This window comes from Pavona decussata, unplaced genomic scaffold (genome assembly GCF_977016875.1).
Source record: "Pavona decussata unplaced genomic scaffold, jaPavDecu1.1 SCAFFOLD_59, whole genome shotgun sequence".
In the NCBI taxonomy this organism is placed as follows: Eukaryota; Metazoa; Cnidaria; class Anthozoa; order Scleractinia; family Agariciidae; genus Pavona; species Pavona decussata.
The window spans coordinates 116,848-140,327 of NW_028145481.1; the positions used below are offsets into that span (position 1 = coordinate 116,848).

Below are 23,480 nucleotides of genomic sequence, written 5' to 3' on the forward strand. Positions count from 1 at the left end.
AGTAGAAATTCATATTATTAATCAGCAAAGATGTCCAATTGTACAGCTGTCCTAAACTTTATTTTTTTTCTTATAGCTTTTTCTTTTTACTTGCTATCAACAGTAAAAAGTTTCATTTCGTACAATTCCTTAGGCGATCTTGCTCGTTCTTTTGATTCACACTAAAATGATCTAAGAAAGCATATTAGTTTTGATGCGTTTTTGCCATTACTGCGTCCTTAGATCGATGGGATTGTTTGAAGTCTCCACTTTGGAAAGCGCCTTGAAAGTCCTCTTATAACGGCGTTTTCTGACGGTCTAAATGTGGGCAATATATCAATTTTCGAGCAAAAATGGACAAGCTTTAGTAGAAGTTCATATTATTAATCAGCAAAGATGTCCAATTGTACAGCTGTCAATAGACGGAGTATGTCCTGGATGGAATGTTTTCCTCTACGGAAACGAGATAAAGTCATCTCAGCTTTGAAAACTAATGCCGAAAATGTTTCTTTCTTTTTTCCTATCAATAAGAGGAAGACTTCGCTTTTTACAATCCATTCATTATTCTTTTACTTCCAAATCGACTGAACCAGTTTCGACGCCCGATATATTAGGAGAGAAAAAAAGTCAGTATTTTTTACTATCACAATCTGCCGATCCGTTTTCTAAAGTTTTATTCATGACTTGAAGCCATCTACCTTAGTAATAACAGCCTCAATGGGAAGGCCTCATTGCATTTCTCGTTGCTGGGGAAAACATTTCAGGTAATTAAACGTGTTTGCCAAACAATTGTATAATGTTACCGGTTGTTATTCAATTCTTGTTCGTTCAAGAACGACCTTCTGTGTGTGCGCCCTCCAGATGGCTTCCTGTACGTTTATCCACTAAAACACTCACAGAAAAGTTGTTTTCTACAGCAACTTTTTTCCACATTTACATTCTATTCTCAGTTTGAAGACTGGATTTAGAATTGTGACGCAAAGGAAATTTCTCAGTTGCAATATTTACTAACTGAATATCGTGCACGCTATATTTAGTCAAATCTTTTTTTTTAATGGTATTAATTTATGTGAATCGCAAATTGCACCACGTTGTAAGCCAAGCGAAAAAGAAAACAAAAGAGACAACTGATTGTCGATTTACATGATCTGATGATGGTGTCTTGAAATGAGATTTAAAAAAGAACTAAAACACTGCTCCCTGAACAACAACTAAGTTTTAATGTTGTGATCACGCCATTTCACTCAAGGACTTCGTCTGTGAAAATATACGGCCCCTCGTGATAAAGGTTCAGCAGCTGGTTTGCAAGGCGATATTCAAAGAGAATGTCGTCATTCATCAATTCAGTACAAACAATGTCATTGATCGTGACGCCTGAACTGATTTCCTAAATGAAGCAATTAGTCCTCAAAAATACGACCCAGGGAAAGAATATTTGCGGTAATATTGGAGCGGGATCAATACTGTTACTTTTTTAAAAGCTGAAATTCATGATCTGCTTTCATCAGTTCAACCTGTTGGTGTTTAGTTTCGCAGCGGAAGCTTTTGGTTTCGACTTTAGTCTCGTTTCAACTGCATCGCGGTCATAAGCTTTAAAGGAAGTTTGTTGAGTTAACGGAACCAGACGGAGCTGCGTTCATCCGCGATCGAAGCTTTATGCCCTCGAAGTTCGATTCTATCTGGCCAGTACCGATCGGTTTTCTCGTTGCTTTACTTGTCTTAATGGCGTTCTTCTTTCGCAAACGGTTCTTCAGTTGCTTTAAAGGAAAACAGAACAGTATAGAATCCGGAACTTACACGCAAAACGGAGAATTAAACGCTGGACTAGATCATCCAACCAACGCGGATGCAAGGAGAATGGAAACAACACCCGCACAAGGAATTATCAATGGACAACGATCTCACAGTGAAATCACAGAATACCCCATTTTAATTTTACCAAACCGTTCCAGTGGAATTGAAATCATTTCAGCCTCCGCTATAAATGACACTTTAAGCCGTGGAAACCATCAAAGTACAGGAAATGAACAAGATGTATTCGGCGTGGAAGCTCCTCCACCTTCTTACAGTTCTCTGTTTTACTGTCCTCCACCGAAATACGAGGACGTGGTTGTCACAGCGCAATAAGAAGACCCAGCCTTCGAGAGAGAAAAAGGACCTGAACACTGGCTGGAAATCCTGAAAGCATTAGATGGATTAATTTAGAAGAATTTTATTGACAGGAAGAGAAAAGATCTCACTACTTGTCGGTAGAGCGAAGTTTACTTGACATATTTCACTGTTTTATGTATCGATTGTACGTGAAATTATTAGAAATATAGTATCTATTAGTACATAGTCCAGTTTCATGGGATCAAAGTTTATATTATTTAACAGGAGGGACGATTCAATATCACCGTTTGTTTATGTCACTAGGCTACTCCTGAACTAACAGAAATCAGTGAAAGAACTCGAGCGTAAAACAGACGCGATTATCATGTTGTCATCATGACTAGTAAATAAATTTATATTTTTGGAAATCACAATACTTGTTTATGTAATGTAAATATTGTGTGGGCAAGTTACCATGACAATCCTCGACATGACTTGTAAATAAGACCCCTTGGTTAAAAACAACAACAAAAACTCAGTTGTCGCTGAGGAGGGAATAAATAACTTCTTTTTCACTCATTTAAAATATTTCAAAATATAAGAAAAGTCATCAGCGTCCAAGCAAACCACGCCAGCACACGTGAGAATCACCCGTACGCGCGCGGAGACCGTGTTCCGACACAACATGTAAATACGACCTTCCGGCTTAAAATAACAGAAAGACTCACTTGGCGCCGAGGAATTAAAAAAAAATTCTTTTTCCCTTAAGGATCAAGGTACAATATTTAAATGAAGAAGAAAAGTCATAACATGGTCACCCAAGCAAAACAATCCAGCTGGCACATGTGAGAAACCAACGCGTGACAGCAATTTTCAAGCGCTAGCGAATTTTCGTTTGCTGCTCGGACTAATCTAGTTAACAATACAAAGGTAGAAGGTGCACGAACACGATGGTATCTGGGTAGACTGCGAAAGTGTCTATCCAGGAGGGCCGGGGAGAAGCGCGGAATCGCAAAAAAAGAAAGAAAAAAAAAGCGATGCGCGAAGCGCAAGAAGCGTGGATTTCGTCTCTCTAGAACATTGCTGTCTCGAAAGTTAATTCTGGATGTAAAATGGTTATGGGTTTTTCTCCTTGATTTGCTCCTATTTTTCTTTAATTGGTAAAGTGAATGGACTATGAGCCCTCCTATTTTCTGTGGAGAAAAAACTCAATGGCGTCGCCAATGTTTATATGTACTAGACTGCAATCTGGTCTGTAGTCCGGCTTTGAACGGAAAGTCTGAAACGTGTGTGAGTCTGCAGTACAGTTTGCACAGGCGAGCAAAATTTCAAAATCCTCAAGGACCTCTATTAGAAGAATGAGACATCAAGCCCTTGACACTCTGTCGACACACTTAAAACTAATGTTAACTGTCAAAATATGGCAATACGAAATATTTTTCGTTTACTTTTACCGTCCGTCAATTAGTCAATCGTACGCCACAGCTAGTACGCCATATTGGATGTACGACTGACGATCGAGGCTTATAAAGTGGAATAAATTTTAAAAGCTTTTTAAAATTTAAGTGCTAAGTCCTCACCCTGTTTAAAGTAATACATAGGAAAAAAATTAGTACAAACTTCGGCAATAAAATATGTTTAAATAAATAAAAAAAAAATTATTGCACACTTAATTTCACCGGGTTAAGTTTTCAGTAAATTTGGATGATTCTCGTCACTTTTTAAAGAAACTTTTAATTTCGCATTCTTCAATAAACAGCTAAATTTATGGAACCGCTAACGCCCGCTATTAATTTTAACAAACGTACGCTAGACAGAGTAGAAAATAGCCGCGTCACCTTGGTATTTTTTATGTCAATACATGTAGTACCTATCGCTAATTGTGGAAGCCGCTGGTTAATATAACAACAGGTTCCCAAGTTTCAGTGAAGACACGAACCACAATGGAAGTAGCTAGGAGAACTACTACCCTCCCTGGATGTATGCTAGTCCATCACAGAATACCCAGTGTGAAGTGACTAGGAGCTGGAGTCCCTGGATGGTTTTCCGTCACAGGGTACCCAGTCGGCATGAAGTGATTAAGTACATCACAGAGCTTCCTCCCAGCAGTATGTCCCTGGTACCAAGAAAAAATTAGCGGGTCCCCGGCCCTTATTTTCTGTTGATCGTACCTATTTACAGTCCTGGTAGAAGAGCTGAGAGACAGTGTGGAGTAATTAAGTTTCCTTTCTAGGAAAACAACACGAACCATAGACCACTCCAGTATTCTTATTCTAACTATTCTTACTATTCTAACTTCTTATTCTAACTATTGTTAGCAGTATTCTTATTCTAACTCTAATTATTATAACTTATTCTTCAAGGAGCAGTGATATGTTTTTCCCTTCCCAAACTATCGACAACTACTTATAGCCTTCACTCGTTTAGCTATTTAGCAGCTAAATGCTGGAACGCACTTCGTGATGATTATAGCCGGAACCACTTCAGATTACAATTACTTCCGTTAACTTATTCTGTCCTTTTATATTGCTGTATGAATATTTATCTTTGACTAGAAGTATTGTAACTTTTTGTCGTAAGAAATCTTTAGGATTTTTATTTTTTTTTGTAATGTCGTTTTTAAGCGCTTGAAGAAATTAGCCGCACGTGGTACTTCATAAATTCGAGGGTAATTATAAATAAAGTTTATGATGTAATATGAACCTAACCTTGAACCAACAATTCTCCGGTCTTCCAACCAAAAGTCCTATTCCATCGCGCAAACCACTACAGAGAGTGTGCTTCGGATTAACTGATGGCTGAGAATCGGTCAAAATTTTAACTGTCAGCTTAGGAATGGCAGATTTTTTAACTGTAGTGTAAGCTGAGAAATGCCACGAAATCTGTTGATCGAGATGGCTAAACTTTGCTGAGTATACTTACAAATAACTTGTCATACGCTCCAACGAAGATGGTTCGGAGCTCGTCAGTAAATTGTTTTTAGAAGTCGTGAGGCCATCCGAAGATGACAAGTCACTCAAAAGTTCTTCGGAAATCCTCGGATGATACTCGACACTGTTCGGCTAATGAGATGGACACCGTTGATTTGATGCAAAACCGCAGAAACAAGTCAGAAGTAAAAGTTAATTGAGAGTCGTCATAATTTTAAAATTAATAGCTGAGAAACGGCTTAAATTTTAATTAATAACTGAAAATCCAGCACCCCATGGAGATCCTTACTACACCACAGCACGTGGCACATACTTTTTTTTTCTTGTGCTTTGTTTTCCTTGACTAAACTGCTTTCGCTTAATTGTTCCAATTTTCTCAATGTAATATCGCTCCACCTCCAAAAAAAAAATCCCCAATTAGACATTCAGGGTTGCTTGATTTCAGGTTATATATTTCTTACTATTTAAATTACATCTCGAGGTTAGACTACAAAGGGTACAGGGAGGACAATGTTCAAATATTAATGTGAGCGTAATTATGATTACTACACTCATTTTCATTACTATTTCCATCTTTTATTTGACGCTGAAAGATTTTGAAAAACAATTCGCCGTCCTAGAATACACAGGCCAATGATTTTAAGGTAAAAGAATAATTGAAGTCAATTTGTAATCGGTGCAATTGCAGTATTTAGTTGCACGAGATGGGCTTCAAAGGCGAGTGAAAAGTCCTGAAGACTGTAACCAGCTATATTTAAAACCAGTTTGTAAATAAAAAACAAACATGCCTTTAAAAGGAATAACTGTTTTTGTTTTTTAAAGACAGACTTCATTTAATGATTTATTTACTGTCGCGAACAAAATGAAACGAAATGAAGCGAAGAATTATTGACCCTGGCCCCAGTTGTTCAAAGAGCGAATAACTTTATCCAGTGGATAAGTTGCTATCCAGCAAATAAAATGTACTCCAACCAAAGCTTTTGGCAAGTTTTTCACACAATCCCATACTTATAGATTAGACAGACGCTTCTACTTTATACACAAATTATAGGGCTATAAGGAAATTCTTGTACAAATTTTATCTGCTGCTAAGCGACCTATCCAGTGGATAAAGTTATCCACCCTTTGAACAACTGGGACCTGGCCTTTAATAAGCTTCCAGTTTTCATACTCGAAGAACATTAAGGAACTTTGTGTCACTCCGTAACAGGTAATATTAGCTAGACTAGGTTTGAAAGCCTTGGCGTGATGTGGGGTCGATATGGGATTATTACAACGATGGCAGAGTGCTGTACCTTAGAATTTTGTGTTATTAGTTTTTGTTTTTGTGCTCGGGCCAGATCTCATTTGACGGTTTAATAGCTTAATTACGGTTCTAAAAGAAGTTTAACTATCAGCCAAGAAACAATGACTTTTGAACAAGTAGCTTTCTAACAAAACTAAACAACATGGCTATGAGCTTAAGTTAAAATCGTCAAAATTCTAACTAAAAGCGTGTTAACCGGTGGCAAATATTGGAAATTTTACAAGAAATTTAAAAAAGCGCTTCCATCAAAGGAACTTATATTAACTTTCACGAATCGTTTGTTTGAAACAAATTAAAACCAATCATGATTGTGCTATGTTTTTCCTTCTGATTCCGACGTCAAACTCCTAATTTGGCAGTCATTGATGTCACTATCGAAAATAATTAAAAAACAACAAAATCACCTGCTGCGTTTGCTCATCCCAGCCTATGGCAACCATCCTCGATTTGCAAAACAGCTGCATTCAAAATTTCTATTTTAAATATTGACTCCATAACTAAAGCAGTCCAAATGATAATTCATTCCCTACAAGGCTGGTGAAAATTCCGCTTGCGAAGAATATCCCAAATCTTATGCTTCTCTAACTTGGAATACTCAAGGTATGTGAAATTTTCCAAGTACTTTTATCAGTACAGTAAGGCTCTCCGTTTTGTTAATATTTATACTTATTTTTAAGTCAGCCCTCAAACGCTACACATCAGCATATTGCGCCGTGCAAAGCTTGCTCAAGAGTGATTTTCATCCGATGCTAATGTTTAATGTACCTAAGCCATATTTAATGTACCTGTGACCTGCATGTAACGATAGTCTTCTTTCGCCATCACTGATGCGCTTGGATGTTTTCATACGCATCGCGCGAGAGATCAAAACTGTTTTTATTAACTCTTGCAAGAATTAAAATAACGAAATAATACGAACTCTATTTTCAGTTGTTTTATTTCTACTGCTGTTGACTAAATTGTATGCAAATTGCAAGTAAAAGAAACTTTAAGTTTCTGTGCGTATTATGTCACTAACTACCCGTTCATTCTCCTGACACATTTGAATACTGGTGTCCGACTTTTTTGAAATTCTATGGTTTGAAATACATTAAAATTCAAGTCACTCTCCAATTTAAATTCCATCAGAGACGGGTTTAATGGTATGGCTTGTTACTGGGATTAAGAACACTGAAAAATAAACTGCTAATATCTATACAAAGAGTTTAATAATTTTGCCAGTTACAACAATGTATCCATTCAATCCGGCTTCATGTTAAACCTACAACTGTTTTGAATGTAAAATAATGAATGGATATATTGTGTGGTTTTTACTGCCATATTTCTCGCTAAGCCGTATTGTTTTTACGTTTCCATCTATGTTCTTCCTGTAGTGTAAAAATTTTTTCCAGCAAAATGTTTAGAACTTAAGTTCTGCCCTATTGTGTTTACAGAGTTAAGTCCAAAGTTGAAAACCATTCTTGTCCCTAGGCAAGAGTCAAATTTTGACATTTTTTTCTAGTACTGTTTATTACGCTGTGCAAGGGGGTTCTAACTTAACAAAAATGAAGCAAAGTTGATACAACGTAAGATTTATCGAAAATATATTTGGTACAAGAAGAAGATGAAGAAAAAAGAAGAAATTCGGCATAAACGGGCGTGTTGCGAGAGCTGGTCGCGCAGACATGTTCCAGACAGAGTAGATGCGTCAATTTTTTAGCAAATAGTAATCCAGATCGAGCACTATTATGAGCAAGGATAAAACCAGGACCTACGTGATCAGTCCTCAGTTGCAGAGTTTACTGTGTATTGTTGTTAAGCGAGTGTGAAATCTTGTAAAATGTTTCATGCGCTCAGGGAAGCACTCGTTTATTACGTTTAGTGCTTAGGTCATCATCACTGAATAACATTAATCAGCAAGTCGTTTCCCTACACAATACCTCATGCTAGCATTTCGTTAACAATCTTGAAGTCAGTAAAATGTTTGCTGTTTTTAATACTAAAATACAAATAAGTATTGATCACTGCGGGATTTCCCAGCATCACTGCTGTTTCAGAGGTACCTTTACAATCCCGCGTAAATTGCAGCGAAAATTTTAGTGTGTGGGCGAGGGTTACGTGGGCTTATGATCAGCCTTGGGCCTTGGTTTTAATTTTACTTACAAAACAATATTTTTTTAACATTCTGGATGAGAATTATATGAAATTCATTTATTTGAACTGCGGTTGAAAGAATCGAATTTATAGACTATCGCACAAAAACTTTAAAAATTCAGGCTCTCTTTCCGGGATCCAGTTCAAAGCCTGAAATTTTCCACGCTTTCTTTTCGAAACTGCTTAAGTTGTTTACATAACTATTATGTTCTATCGTTTATCCATTTTTAAAAACATTCTGTTGTATACAAATTTCCGTTTACCCGCCGTTAGCGTAGGATGACTAACGCGGGACGTTAAAGGTGGTGCTGGTTCGAGATGAAAACTTAACGTAAATCACTTTTATCGTGAATTTCATTCTGCAACGAAATAAATAGTTCAAACGACGTCGGGGTGAGTTTCCGTACCAGAATGAGAATCCCGTACACTGGTTTCCGGGATGAACTCGTACTGTACTGAGCAATGTGGGATTTTCAATCGGGATCATGTAATTGACCACAGAGTAACAAGAGGGAGTTTAACCGGGATAAAAGTAAAATAAATAAATAAATGACTTTATTGAAGTGTCGAAGTATTTAGCACGTACGCTCATTGGGACATTATACATCAGTTAAATATATACACAAACTGAACACAACAGTTGTTAAAACTCCAAACTGGTGGGAGGCAACCAGTTGGTTATTTAATTAGAAGCGAGGCCTTGGCTTGGATTTGAAAACGGGGCTATTGTGAAACAAATCCAAGCGGCCAGAGCGGGACTTGGATATCTGGCGCTCTAACTACTAGGTCACGCCGGTTAAAAGCTAGAGTTGGTGTCATGTAAAGTAACCGCGTTTCGCCGTCCTCTTGACAGCATGACACTTCACCACATTTGACATTGACATCAGTTTGAAGTTGACAATGCTGTCAACAGGACGGCGAAGCATTCTTCCTTACTAATCTCGCTAGTTTTTATTTTAAAACACTTTTAAAGCCAAAAAATCATCACATTTCTCCACCAACATGCAAGCCAGAACCAAACCGGATTTCTTTTTTCCGAGTAAGCCTGTGTCACTGGCTGAAAAAATACCTCTATCAGTCAATGATTGTTTTTAAATTACTTTGCACACCTGCTGAACAATGAATGGATGTTAAAGAAGAGAAGTTAGATGTTGATCATCAGAATTTGGTAGTACAACAGTACAATGATCGTCAGTTGATGATATACTTTATTCTCATCATCTGCCTGGTCGACATGGATTTTTAAGGGAGTAGTTACATCGTTCACATTTGCATTATTATAACCTATTATCTCGAAACCACCGCATTTTATAGTAATACATTCCTAACAAGTTGTAATAATACACGACAGCGGGATCACGAGTTCCTGACAACGGAGAGCACCATGTTTATAACACTACCGTGGTTAAATTTTGCAAAAAGTCAACCATGTCATCATTTAGATATTGCTCTGACATTTTTTTCACATTTTTCAATAAACTGGCCTTACAAAAAACGTTTCACTACACTTGGACAAAGAAGTTAGTTTCTACAGAAACTGTGGTGCTGTGTCGGTGGGGAGTAGAAACGAATGTATGGTTTATCAAGAGTTGATAACTAAAGGTGAATTGGCTACCGTAAAGAGATGCGAGTGCTGAGGCTTCGAGCGTAGTGCTAGCGCTCGAAACGTCGGCACTCAAAATCTCTTTATGGTGGTCAATTTACCGTTAGTTCATGATCAACTCTCTTGATAAACCAAACATTCGTTTGACTACACTTGAATGGTAGTGTAAAATAAATTATAATTGTTGTAAAGCAGCATAGAATCAGCAAGAAAAATATGTTATACTTTAAAACTACACATAATTAGTAGCACACGGTATTTCAGCGAAACTATAATTAGATACTGCCACCTGTCTTCATAAGAGCGTACGTGCTTTCTTACGCGCGCACAACTGTTTTGAAAACAGGAACTGAAACTCTAAACTTAGTGTGAGGAAGATCTTTATAACTAATTGCACCATTTTGTTTTCTTTCAGGGATGTTTTGCTTTATTACCTCTTGCGCCGTTTGATCTCTGTGTGGTTTCTGTAAAAAATGATCGATTCTTAATTTGGTGTCAGCCATGTTTAGACGAAAGCGCTTGTGGAGTTCAGGAAGAGAGGGTGTTTATCAGGTGTGTGGCGAGATCGACAAACATGATCCACTCTCCGGTGATTCAAAGACCCACCAACAACCTCAAGATTCTAAAACACGACCGAAGTTAAAATCTAAAAGCAATTCGTACTCGCTTGAAGCGGCCGCGGACGACGCAACAAAACTTGAACAGATTTCTCGAGCTAGCTCAGTGGATGACTCAGCGTTTGAAATGAACGGCAATGGTTTGCACGAATCATCGGAATCCTTGATAGACGAGGATGATAATTGGTCTTTATTATCAGCTGATGAGAACGCAGTAAGGCTACTCTCCAGTCATAGAAAGGGCTCAGTTGCCTTAGATCAGATCTTATTGGACGAAACCCTTGATAGACAAGACAGCAACGTCCAGAAAATGGTAGAGAAAGATGTAGATCCAGACTTGAAAGATATTGTCGCCGCTATCAGGGGAGAACGCGACAGTGATGCATCTGACGTGGACAGTGATTCTGGAAGTTCAACAGCTGTTTCCGACACGTCCGACTTGGAAGAGGTTACTTCTGATGAAGAGTCAGAAGTAGAACTAGACCAGGAAGCCTTTGACATCGACGCTCATATTAACAAACTAGTCACTGGCAAAGATACTGACAGTGACAGCGATTCGGATGGAAACGAGAGTGAAGCATCAGAGAAGGCCTTTCAAAAGGCTGTGCGTAAAGTCATCAAGAAGATCAAGCGAGAGCGATCCGAGGAAATAGTAGATTCCGGCGAAGAGTCAGAGGCGTCCGAGAAAGGATCGGAAACCGAAGAGCCTTCGACCAGTGACGCCGATTCTGCTTCGGAAGACGATGATGATAGTGACGCATCTTCCGCAAAAAGCGACAGAGAAAGCTTTGAATTGGACCGAGACATCGATCCTGAAATTGCTGAACTCATGGAGGACGGGTTGGTCATAGATCCCAAAATGGGGAAACACGATGGAAACGATGATTCTCATACCGTGTACAAGTATTATTTGACTGATAATGGACGGATCAGTTCAGCCAAGGAGACGGTCAAAAACGAAGACCCTCCGGACGCGACCGATGACCCTTCGGAAGAGGGCGAACGCTCCCCCGAAGAAGGCAGGCAAAAACAAAAGGATCAACTGGTGTCAACTTTAAACGAGAGTAAGGTTAAGGATCTAAGGTGGCCATGTTCAAATTTTTATATCAAGGAGGTCGGCCAGGATTTTGATGAGGTTACCCCGGATACCGAAGAAGCACTGCCGTCCTACAGGTCGACCGCGGCCTCCGCATCTCATCCTGGCCGAAAGAGGAATGTGATGCTGGGGCGAGTGTGGTGGGTCGAATGGTGGGCCAGGGAGGATACCCGGATGAAAAAAGTCCCGGATAAATCCTACTCATTATGAAGAACTGTGCTCAAGGAAAGAGCGCAGAATGAAACAACGGTAGATGCGGTCTGAAGTGAACTGATGGCACGTGAAGACATTCGTGACATTTGATTTAACACGAACGGTAAAGACTACTGTAGAAAGTAAAAATATTGACAGCTAAATATGATAGTAAGACTTTCAAACAAAAAAGTTAGGGTTAACTCAGAGCCGAACAGGATGTCTTGTGAAAAAAAAGGCGTGTTCGATTGACCCCATTCCGGAAAAAGAATGAACTAACAGTCCGTCGATTTTTCGCTTTTGCTCGCACACGATATTCATGACATTTATCAGAGTCCATTCGTATTGTTTTTAGTGTATGTATTCTCAATCCGGGACATGGCCAATCAGACGCTAGCGTGCGAGAACAGACGCCTTTTTCGTTGTTTCACCAGCAACTGCTCTCGCAAGCTAATCAGACACACCCCAAGATTCAGATTTTGGAGTTTCCCTAATTTTAGTTAGGACCGTTAATATCTCGTTTAATAACGATATCATGTGTTTTTCCCTTTCTCCTCTGCGAGAAAAAAAAAAACGTCTGATCTATCAGTAGGGTATGTTTCTCAAAGTTAAGCGAAATGGAATACATCTTTCGTGCTTTTAAGGGAAACTTAAGATAAGTGGTTGCCTCGGCCGATGCGATGACATAAGGTTATAGACTGCATGCACGTGCGGCTTACTACTAAGAGAAGGTTGACTTTTGTTTGATTCTAATATTTATATCAGTTTAAGGGCCAGGAATCATGCCTGATTTCAAAAGTCCTTACTTATTACTTATTCATTTAGTGAAATATAAAAACCATAAGATTAAAAAACTATGCTTGTTGAGCTTGAAAGATTGAAAATTGTACGTGTGGTCTATTATTTGTGTAGTGGTAGAAATTTACATCATCGACGGTGGATGTCATTATGATCATATCCGGTGTGCGGGCTCATATTCCCGAACAGCGGCTGATAAACGAGCTGGAGGCGCGGTGACCTGGTGACTAGCGCATGTGTATACAGACACTTGACATTTTCTCGCTATGCGATGGCCGCAGAAATGAATACCAGCGAATCTTGGTAAACCCCTAAAGTTTTCGATATATTTCACTTGGAATAGTTTAGCTTTTTTACTTCTGAGATAAACTGCTTTGAACGCATAAGCTGATAAGCTTTTAAGTTATGCAAATAAAATACAGATCGTTCTAAAGGACAGATATTACAGTTTTTTGTCTCTATAGAGGCCATCACGGAAGAGAAATTAAATAGCAACAGGAGATCCCACAGGCGTTTGTTGTAAAAATCTAAGCTCTCAGTTCTATTTACAAATTAAGGAAGGGCCAATCACAGTGAAAAGTATTAAGCTGTAAACTTGGCAAGCCTCGGAGCATTACAAAGTATTACAGTGATTGTAAATTAAGTTTACTGGGAAATTTTAATTTCCTTTCGATCTATGAAATTTATAACCGATTTCTATGCCAAACGAAACAACCGCGGCCGGTTTTTAACAACGGAACGCCGTTTTAATTTCATGTATTGAGCTGAAGGCCCTGAACACAAGGGTGGTCTCCAAGCAATCCGAGTAAATTCTGACTATTCTAGAAATACAACACATCAAACGGCATCTCATGCGCGTAAACCATGGACTGAACACTATTGTCACGTAAATAGTAAACAACCCTCGCCTCAACCGCTGTTCAATATTCTTCTGGATGTTCAAGACAGGGTGACGCTAGTTGAATAGCGTGCGGTAAGAGTAATATTAGGTTGAGGTTTTTGGTTTCCTTTTTAACGGCACTAAGCGGATTAGCTTCAGGGGATGATATGAAAGCTATTTAGTGTTGTTTACATTCTGGTGCAACTAAAACGGAGGGACTCGAAGGAAAGTACTTCCGTGCTCGAAGCAGTTTTCTAATGACCATAAAAAGTGCTAAATATGTTTTTTTGTTTGGTAGAAAAAATACTAAATTGTGTTTTTTTTGTAGTAAGAAAATTACTAAATTCGTCGGTGGGGAGTAGAAACGAATGTTTGGTTTATCAACAGATGTTGATAAATTGGTCACCGTAAAGTGCCGTGACGTTTCGAGCGTCAGCCCTTCGTTGCTCCCAGTGACGAAGGCGTCAGCTTTCGAATCTCTTTACGCTGGCCAATTTACCTTAAGTTATCAACTCCGTTGATGAACCAAACAATAATTTTTACATAGTTTGCGACTTGCTACGCTATTACCGGTGGAAATCTGGCTGAGTGAGTCGTTTGTGGGTCAGCCGTAAAATGTCGAGGTCCATGTCGAGGTCCATAGTGGAAGCTGATAGCTTTAAGCATTTTAAATCTAAGCTCAAAATGTATTTGAATATTTGACTCTAAAGATCTCGATTTATGTATACTTATTTTTGTTTTTCTTTTATTTGAGGGAGTTTTCGCATAGGGCTAACCTCCAAACTTCCTTTTCTAGAAGTACTTTTCTTCTTAGTTTTATCTGTATATATAGTCTGCTTCTGGAATAAATAAAGTATGTATGTATGTATGTAAGTATCCCAGATTCAAGTCCCTGTATAACCTTTCGCCGGAGTTGTACACGGTAGACCCAAGTTAATCCCTTGGCCACACTAACCTTATGGTATGTTCCCAGCCAGCAGGTTGTGCTTTAATTTAAATATTTGTTTGTGATGTTTCAATGTTGGCCTCGCGAACACCATGTGCTATAATCACTTATCGACAGTAATTACTAAGTCTTTAATCCTCAATATATATAATCTTTATAAAATAAAAATTCTCTTTTCTTTGGTGTCCCCATACATTCGCTATAGCAGTAGTCGGCAAGGAGTAGCTGTTTCTCCCCCGTCTAAAGAATTCAAATTGAGTGATTATATCCTTAATTCTCATAAACCTTCTGATTGATTAAGCATTGATATTACAAGGAGACTTTTGATGCTGATCGCTACGGGGTTAAATGAAATATTAAAGAAAATGTTATAAGATAACCAACAGAGGCAACGTGTTTAACCTTCAACGCCGTCTGAGGTACAGGATTTCTCACACCTGAGGGTCAATGGTTGCAAATGTTGATTCCAAATTCTGTTAACTGTTTGCCAAGCGATCAGTGAAACAGACATTGATATTCAAACTCTTGAACATAACATGTTGTAAAGTAATGTGGTTAATGAAGGAAAGGTGTATGCACATAAAAATGACAATATTAGAACGATTGACCTTGGGTCGAGTTTCTATAAGAAAGACAGAAACATTGGTAGGCGTGTCTTCATTGCAGTTTTGCCCACTTACCATCAAAAATGTAAAAGGTGAACTTGAAAACAAACAAACCCCATCATTCGGGAAAGTGTCTGAGGGAGATCTAAACCATAACTAGCAGGAATATCTTTAACTGGGTTGATAAACTGTCGTTATTAAAGTGCATGAAGATCGAAAGACGTGACATTGCTCAGTATTAGCAACGCGTTGAAGAGCCCAGTACTTGCATCTATTTTTGTAGGTATTTCAGAAGTTCAAAAACACACTTTAAAAATCCTATATATGGATAAGCCAAAAATACTTGTCTGATTTTGAGAAAGCACTCTCCTAATGGCAGGCCCCCTCAGAAAGGAAGAAGAGTTATGCACTTGAAGACTTCATTGCCTGTGTAATCCCTCTACATTTAGCACCGAACATAAATGGGCTCCTGATTCACGCTATCCAAGAACAACAAGTCACAGTTACTAGGACCCGCAAAACATCACTAACTTGAAACACAAATCTGGCAAGCAACAGTCAACAGTCAAGCTAACACAAATCTGTGACTTGGCCAAAAACATACTTAACACAATAATTGTAGGAAACTATTTGCAACATAATGGTTTGATAGAAAGACACATCCCACAAATTGAGGGGATTCAATTAAAAATTAAGGGTCATTGATGTGCTTGAAGCTGAAGATGGACACTTTACGCTTGAATGTTTGCTTAAAAAAATAGATTGGCTGAAAGATGTCTTTGGACATCGACTGGCAAGGTTTCTAACCCCTACATACATCTAAGGTAGAGCCGCTGCTAGCTGATAGTTTTAACAGCTTAAAACAATCGAAACAGTTGACATTGCTCTTTTGGAAAAACACATTGAAGAGGTACTTTTTATCTAAATATATCCTGAAATGCTACGCACTCATAACAGTCGGAAGAGATTAAAATACGAATGGCTAATGCAATTGAAGTTTCGCTTGAATTCCTCGCCGGATAGTCAGTTACCATCAACGAAATGCGAAGGAAAAGATAAAAACAAGGCGCGGTTTCTAAGCCCTACAATGTGTGGGGGATTATTATCTTTCCTGGTGAAAATATATGATCTTATACTTCTATACAATCAATAAACTATAAACTTTTTAATTTGGCCTTCTTTGTCTAGAGAAGCAGTATATACAATGCATATTAATGGTAATTGTAGTCTATCAAAACAACATTAAACCTTTATTCAAAGTAGCAAAAGACTGTAGCGTGTTTCACTAGCTGTTAATTAACGATTTCTTAATTATAAATATTAGCAGTGTATTAATGATATTCTTCACTGTGTCTTTGCAGAACAGGTGAGCTTTTAATTTATGTTTTATTCTGGCTCTTAAAGTCATTTTCATACGACTACTAGTACTGGGATAGAAAATCAAAGTGCTAGCTTTGTTGTTCAATATCTTAGTATAAACGTCTCAATAAACCTTCTTAACAAAACTGAAACGTGCTTTAATAACGAACAGAGCAACAACAAATGTAAACTGCCGCATTCCAGATTCTGTTTTCAAACCTGCTTGGTCCAATATGCATTAAACACGTGTTTCAACTGAGACAGTACTAACTCGAGCTGAAGTCATGTAATGCGGTTCAGGAATTCCAGCTAAAGGAAATCCTAAAATGTGACTATTTAAATGAAAGCTACTAATGACTCAGTAAAGTGTTGTGGTCAGCCGATTTGTTGCTTTAAGTTGATCCATGGATATGTGTCAACGATGATCCAAAATGGTAAGTTTTAGTTTTTAGATGAAGGAAATCCTAAAGTGTTTCCATTTTAATTAAAACTGAGCACTGTTTTGCTATGGTACTATGTGGTATTCTCTACTGCTAGGTGTTTGTAGCTTTATGAGTTTGTGGTAACTTAGTTTTTTATTTTTTTATTGCGTTCCAAGGTGGTATGGTTCATTTTGTGAACTCCATGGTTATTATGAAGTTTGTGGTGGTGGATGAATGTTCTTTCTTGAACATTCTTGCAGTAAAGTTTATTTTGTTATTAAAATTAGAAAGAGATCTTCACCGGGCTACAATAGCTCAGTAGCAGTTCTTCTTCTTCTTCTTCTTCTTCTTCTTCTTCTTCTTCTTCTTCTTCTTCCTCTTCTTCACATTTTCCCAATGCTGGTGTAGTTTATTTGGGACGATAAGCAGCCGGAAGACGAACGATAAAACAATGCATCGGAACTATGACTGCTGTACTGAAACAACCTACCGAACAGCCTTTAGGTTAATCCATTCAACTGATAGGTCGTCGGCAGAATGCATAAAAAAACTAAAATCTCTGACAGCGAGCCATCGTTGTAAACATTTAATTTCCGGCTGCGCCATGAAAAATGCATTTTGTACATTTGTGTGGGTTTTGTGTAAATAATTTTAACTCCGGTTTGTTATTGTAAGAAGGGTGGGAGGTTTTGGGTGGATTGGTTGATGTTAAGTAAAACTTTGTGACGTGACCAAAGGCCAGTGAATCAACTATTGAAACCTATCGATTTTCCTTTCGCCATAACCCTTATCACTTTTCAAAAAAAAAAAATTCAGACAAGTAGCTCCTTGAAAAAAAGTGTTAGAGTTGCAATGTTCTGAACGCCTGGATACTTCAATTCTTCGCAAATTTATACTTAGAAAAATATCCTCGACTGATTCAAAACTTGATGTTGCGCGATTTAAATCATGACTTAATTACAGCAGGAACAGGCTTGAGTCCTTGCTGAATGACGTGAAGCTAATCTATTTTCCAAAATCCATGATTGTACAGTAATATAGTACGCGACATGAACCTCGATTATCGGTATTTAGAAAGGAATAACTTTGTGATTAAACCCTAACTGAAATGTATACAGGAATATAAATGTCAGCACTTAGAAGTTAATGGGGTTTTGTTGCACCTTGTTTTGAGACAGTGTGGAAATGATTTCTTCCAATAAAATGATTTTGACTTTTGTTGTCTCGAAGGGCCTCGAAAGCAACCGGGATTAATGAAACGTGAAACGGAGAGCTTATTGAGTGGAACGTGTTTTAATCTTCTGGAAGGGTCAATAGGTTGATTACTGAATGCCGGCTTTTTCAGTTTAATTTCGTTCATGTGAAAATCATTTGTTTCACCTCTCGAGGCAGGAAAGCCATGAACATTTTACAATAAAATCCTCTTGAAGAGATTGACGCATATTGAACAACAAATCGCTGATAAACAAGATTCCATTCTTTTATAATTCAAGAGTTTTTCCGGCATTACGTCGTTAATGAGGGAATGAGTTACCCTTGTGACGTCATAGATAACAGGAAGCTATCAATCCTCCTTCTGTATAAAGGCGGACCAAGTATAGTTACTGCACATAAACAACATAGAGAGAAGTTGCATCTGATTATATTCAGAAAGAACGTTTAACAAAAGATTTTGACCGTTTAAACAGCGTTGTTTCATTGTTGAACGTGATGGTGTTCCAGGGAAGAAGACATTTTGTGCCATTCTTGGTGATGTGTTTCGGTTCGTTCGCTGGAGTTACATCGCAGTGCGCAGACCAAATGAAAGCTTGTCCAAACGGACTGTGTGATGAGGAGTGTGACAATAGTAAATCGTCTGATAGCGGTGTCGAAGCCATAGTTGCTATCATGAGCGTATCTGTGGTTTTAATCATAGGCCTGGTGATTCTTCTGGTTTACGTCTGCCTCAAACAAGGACCATGGTCGCAAAACAACGAACCCACAAACGAGTCCAGTACGGTCACATGCGAGAGCACAGCTGTGGAGATTCCAGAATACTTGTTACGTAGGCGGTTTTCATCTTTAAGTATAACGTCTGGCCCACCGCCATATTTTAGCCTATTCAACTTCATTTGTAACGAGAATGGGGAAATTATGCAAACAGTGATCGGACCGCAAAACTTTAGAATTGGAAGCGCACGGCTGCCGAGTTCTAGCGACCAACCGCCGGATTACGGCGTGTTATTTGGTCAGTTGCCTCCACCTTATCACATTGTTGTTCAAAGTGACGCGACAATCAGGGAACTGGCGACGAATGGAAACGATGGTTAAATTAAAAAAGGCTCTGGTAGAAGCCAGCTTGAGACAGAGTGGAACGTTTCTGGTAGGATTAAGCTCTTTGCTCATTGGTCCAGAACTGATGTGAAACGCGCTTAAAATTGTCGTTGCCATCAGCAATCACCCACGTTTACTAACAGCGACCAGAGGAAGTTGAAAATGAAAGACAATTACGTGATGTAATTTAGATAATTTTAAGGTGAGCTTTGTTTTAGTGGACTGCCACACCACCATTAATTTTTGCCGGAAAAATTGCGAAAGAAATGACGGTAAATTTTTACTCATGACGTCCAAAAAACAATTCGACTGTGAAATTCGCTTTATCTGTTGCTATTTTATGCAACAAAAAACTTGGTCCAATTGGTTAACCTTTCAACCAACAAAAGATAATTGGCGTTCGATTGACTTTGCTTGGAGCAATTTTAGTCGCCGAAGAACCGCTGAGAAAGAGATAGAAAAACGTAAATAAGAAGGCTATGATCAGGCGTATTAAGAATAAACGAAACAGCTTTGAGATCTCTATTTTTAGGTGAATTTGGCAGGAAGAAACTGTAAACTATTGCTCACACACAGTACTGATTCAAACGCCATTTCATTGTATTTCGGTAACTCCTAAAAAGTTATATCTGGGAGTTAAGTAATCAATGTTTTTATTCTTATTCAGAGTGGAGTGCGGTCAATTGAAGGCAACCTTAGGTAGTGTACTCATATACAATGTTCTAACTCCAAATCTAGATGCAAAAAAAGACCGATCACGCGCTCTTAAGTTAAAATTGACTTCCTAAATGCTGTTGTGAGTTAACTGATACAGAACGTGCGAGTGGGGGCTTTTTTGAACAATGTTTCCAATTTTTTTAAATTGTGACGTATCAAAGTTACATGTTAAACCGTCGACGCGATCGAAAATATTTCTTTGTTGTAAAGAAAGTGAACAAACGTTGAGTCATAGGAATTGACCTATAAAAATTTAACTTAATTTGCTTACTAGGCGTTTTGCAGCGCCAGTAAGGTTGTCGCGCGCTCCGGAAAAGGAGTGTCAGGAAACTCAGTCTCATGCAACAAACGGGAAACAGGCAGACCACGCATTATACTGAATTCATAGTTACTTTTCGTCCGCGCGCAGAGGTCCAAACATGTCAAAAAATCAGATTAAGTCGAAAAAAAAAAAATGAAAACGAAAGAAACAATACACGAAAGTGCTTATAGTTTTCATTTAAATGGTCGCTGTCTTAGGATCTCGTCCTCAAACTCGCGTTCAAGGATTAGAGTCACAACAGATACCACAAGAAAGTATTGCTCAATAGCCACTTCCGTGGTCATACTCGATTTCATCTGGATCAGTTAAAGTTCAGAGTATAAATAACGTTGTACTCTCTTGGTGAAGAGAAGGTAGAACATTCGACATAGTGATAAAATCAGGCTGTATTTAAAAACAATATTTCTTTATTTATTTCTTTTATTCGTGTAAGTAGTGGAGCTTTTTGCTTAATTCCTTGTTAAAGGATAAGATATTTAATTGATTTCCTATTTATTGTGCTCAAAAATAAAGTTGAGAAAACAATCGATGGCGTGATTAGACAATGATATTGTTCACCGCTGGCTTATTATTAACTGCTGCAAACAAACAGCAACAAATGACACATTTCTTTTTTTCAAAACCACAGACAATACAGTCAACTCCCTTTATGGCGGACAACCTCGGGACTGCGAATTAACGCCCTTAATAACGAGAGTCCATAATAGCAGGAATTTATTTCAGTCAAACGTCTGTAATTTATTTATGCCGGGGATTTAGTTGCTGTTCGTATTATCAGGGTGTTCGTAATAGCGAGGTGTCCACAAGGCGAGAGTTGACTGGTCTTGACTGTACACACAGAGGTGAGCTATGAGTGCTTTGTGCCTTTTTAACGCTTCAAGGTCTATCACAAAGAAGAGCTGGTCCCTGATCAAACAGTGTCTGTAATGTACTCTGTCAGGAGCCCATTACCCATTATGGGCTCCTGACTGTGATAATACTACAGCAAAACAAATAAAACGCTCAGTACGGAGACCTGACTGAAGACAAAAAAGTTGTATAAGTTTGAAAAGAATTCAAAGAGAACCTGCTAAACTTGATTTGGAAAGAAATACGAAATCATACTTAGACCAATTTACAGGAAATTGCGGGCTGTAATCTCAAAACTCATCTTTTGCGGTTCCTCCCTTGGCACTTTCAAGGTTCAGGAGATCATTTATGGTTTTACTAGTAAAGAAGAGATTCACTGGAGAGTCACCCGAAGCAAGCACTAAACATAAAATCTGATCAGGACTTAATTTCTGCTGGCATGAGAATTTTTTGTTGCGGGAACTGTTGACTTAACTCCGGCACGTAACTGTGCGGTGTATGAGTGGTCATCCCCGCCAAAATCCCCCGAATGTTCCTTTCATCTCTTGATTGCGTAAAGTTTCCGCAGAGATTCCTGTCAAGTTTCCTTTATTAGGGATTTTACGAAGCACCTACCACAGCGACGGCAACGAGAAGGTCACGAAACAATAGGATTTTAAAATGAGAAAAACAACGGCCCTGTACATGCGTTTTAAGTTTTGGTTCATTTCTTCGCCGTTCTCGGCCAAACAACAATTGGGAATGACCAAATTCAAGCTTTTGTGGAGAACGTGAGCACACGACGGTAAATTTTTTTTAAAGATTATTATTACTATCCGTCTTAACCTTGACGTCGTTCCTACCAATTCTTTTCCTGGATAGTTCAGCCACGTTGTACAAGTTGAACGAGTTAGAATAATCGCGAAGAATTTCAAGAAACGTGAACTTATATTTTCAAGTGACGTTCAGTCATTGGCGTTGCCGTCGGCCTAAAACACTCTCGTGTCATACCCGCTGTTAAACCTTTGGCTCCAGTAAACGCCCAAAAATTCAATAGAAAATGTTACAAAAACCTGATATTGCAACATCATCTGATTAAAAAGAAAAGCAAGATAAATAACTGAAAACGTTCAAGAGTGGGCCGGACGGAATTGGCAACCGCAGGGGTTTGGAATTTGCAAATTCCGTGAGATGTTGCCGTAATCGAACCAGGGAATGTTTCTTGGTTTTATTCTACTACCTTTTAGTATAAATCTACCATAGCGTTCTCTCACGAATGCTGTTCTTTTAGGCTACTCTACTAACTATCTATTCTGTTGTAGATAGTAAGTAGAGTGAGTAGCCTAAAAGTGTGTGCAGTGTGTGGACTCGTTTGTTGTGGTCGAGTCATCGATAGTCGAGTTTTAACTGAGATATATACATTTGAAACAAGCGAATACTTCACTTTGAATCTACAGTTTGTTCTATCATTGCGAGTCAACGATTCGAGATTTATTTGTACTTCGTCTAAGTTGATCGGTTTAGTAAAGAATCATTTGTTCAAGCCAAATCGTTGTGTGCGATCACGTGAAACGTGCATGACAAGAAGTGAAGAGGAGATTGGATTGTTCCTATTCCTTTAATTTTAGGACCTTTTAGAGGCAATCATTCCAATTCCTTAAATTCCCAAGGCTGTTATCCCAAAAGTTAGATTAAAATTATCCCTAAAGCTGAGCTCATTCCGTATTGTCATTAATGAACTATTGTCCACTCTTTCGTCTCCGGTTAGTATAGTTCTTAACCCATTAAGCCCCAGTTGATCAACGTGGACATTCTCCTCACTGTTTCCGTTATATTTCTTACCAGTGATAGTTTTGAGAATTCGATTCAAAATCAAGACATTTTATATTTGTGATCATCTTCCTTATTCTTATAACCTGAATGTTTTATCAAGCAGTGATATTGTAAGGAGAAATTTGATGCTGGTCACTACTTGTGCTTAAAAGATATTCAGTGCCGTCGATACATGCATGCCAGCAAACTTTGTTGTTTATAATGAATGATCGATACTTTTGAGTTTTCATTACAAACATGTATTCTTTCGAAAGTGAGTTATTTCAGATGGTAACAAAAGCGCGCAGAACAATGCAACACGTAGCCTCCACGCAGTGGTTTTTAGGGGACTCGAGTCCCCTACAAACGACTGCAGTGGAGGCTATGCATCACACAGTACGCGATCTTAGAGCAAGTGCAGCATATTGTATATCATGCTTTTTATAAGTTATTCATTCTGAGACAGAAGTCTTAACCTGTCTTAACAGAGACCTTTCACATTCACAGTATTAAGAGCCTGCGATATTGAAT

At 38.4% G+C, this 23,480-nt stretch overlaps 2 protein-coding genes across 2 annotated transcripts; both read left to right on the forward strand.

Annotated features, from left to right (window-relative positions):
• Window positions 1–6,728: 6,728 nt before the first annotated feature.
• Window positions 6,729–13,178, forward strand: LOC146479256 (uncharacterized). Its single transcript, XM_085110823.1, has 2 exons — window positions 6,729–6,906; window positions 10,458–13,178. The coding sequence occupies exon 2, from the start codon at window positions 10,544–10,546 to the stop codon at window positions 11,963–11,965; it is 1,422 nt and encodes a 473-aa protein (XP_084966949.1). The 5' UTR covers window positions 6,729–6,906; window positions 10,458–10,543; the 3' UTR covers window positions 11,966–13,178.
• A 4,159-nt stretch (window positions 13,179–17,337) lies between these two features.
• LOC146479257 (uncharacterized) lies at window positions 17,338–20,448 on the forward strand. The gene has a single exon (XM_085110888.1). The coding sequence runs from the start codon at window positions 18,668–18,670 to the stop codon at window positions 19,265–19,267; it is 600 nt and encodes a 199-aa protein (XP_084967014.1). The 5' UTR covers window positions 17,338–18,667; the 3' UTR covers window positions 19,268–20,448.
• Window positions 20,449–23,480: the final 3,032 nt, after the last annotated feature.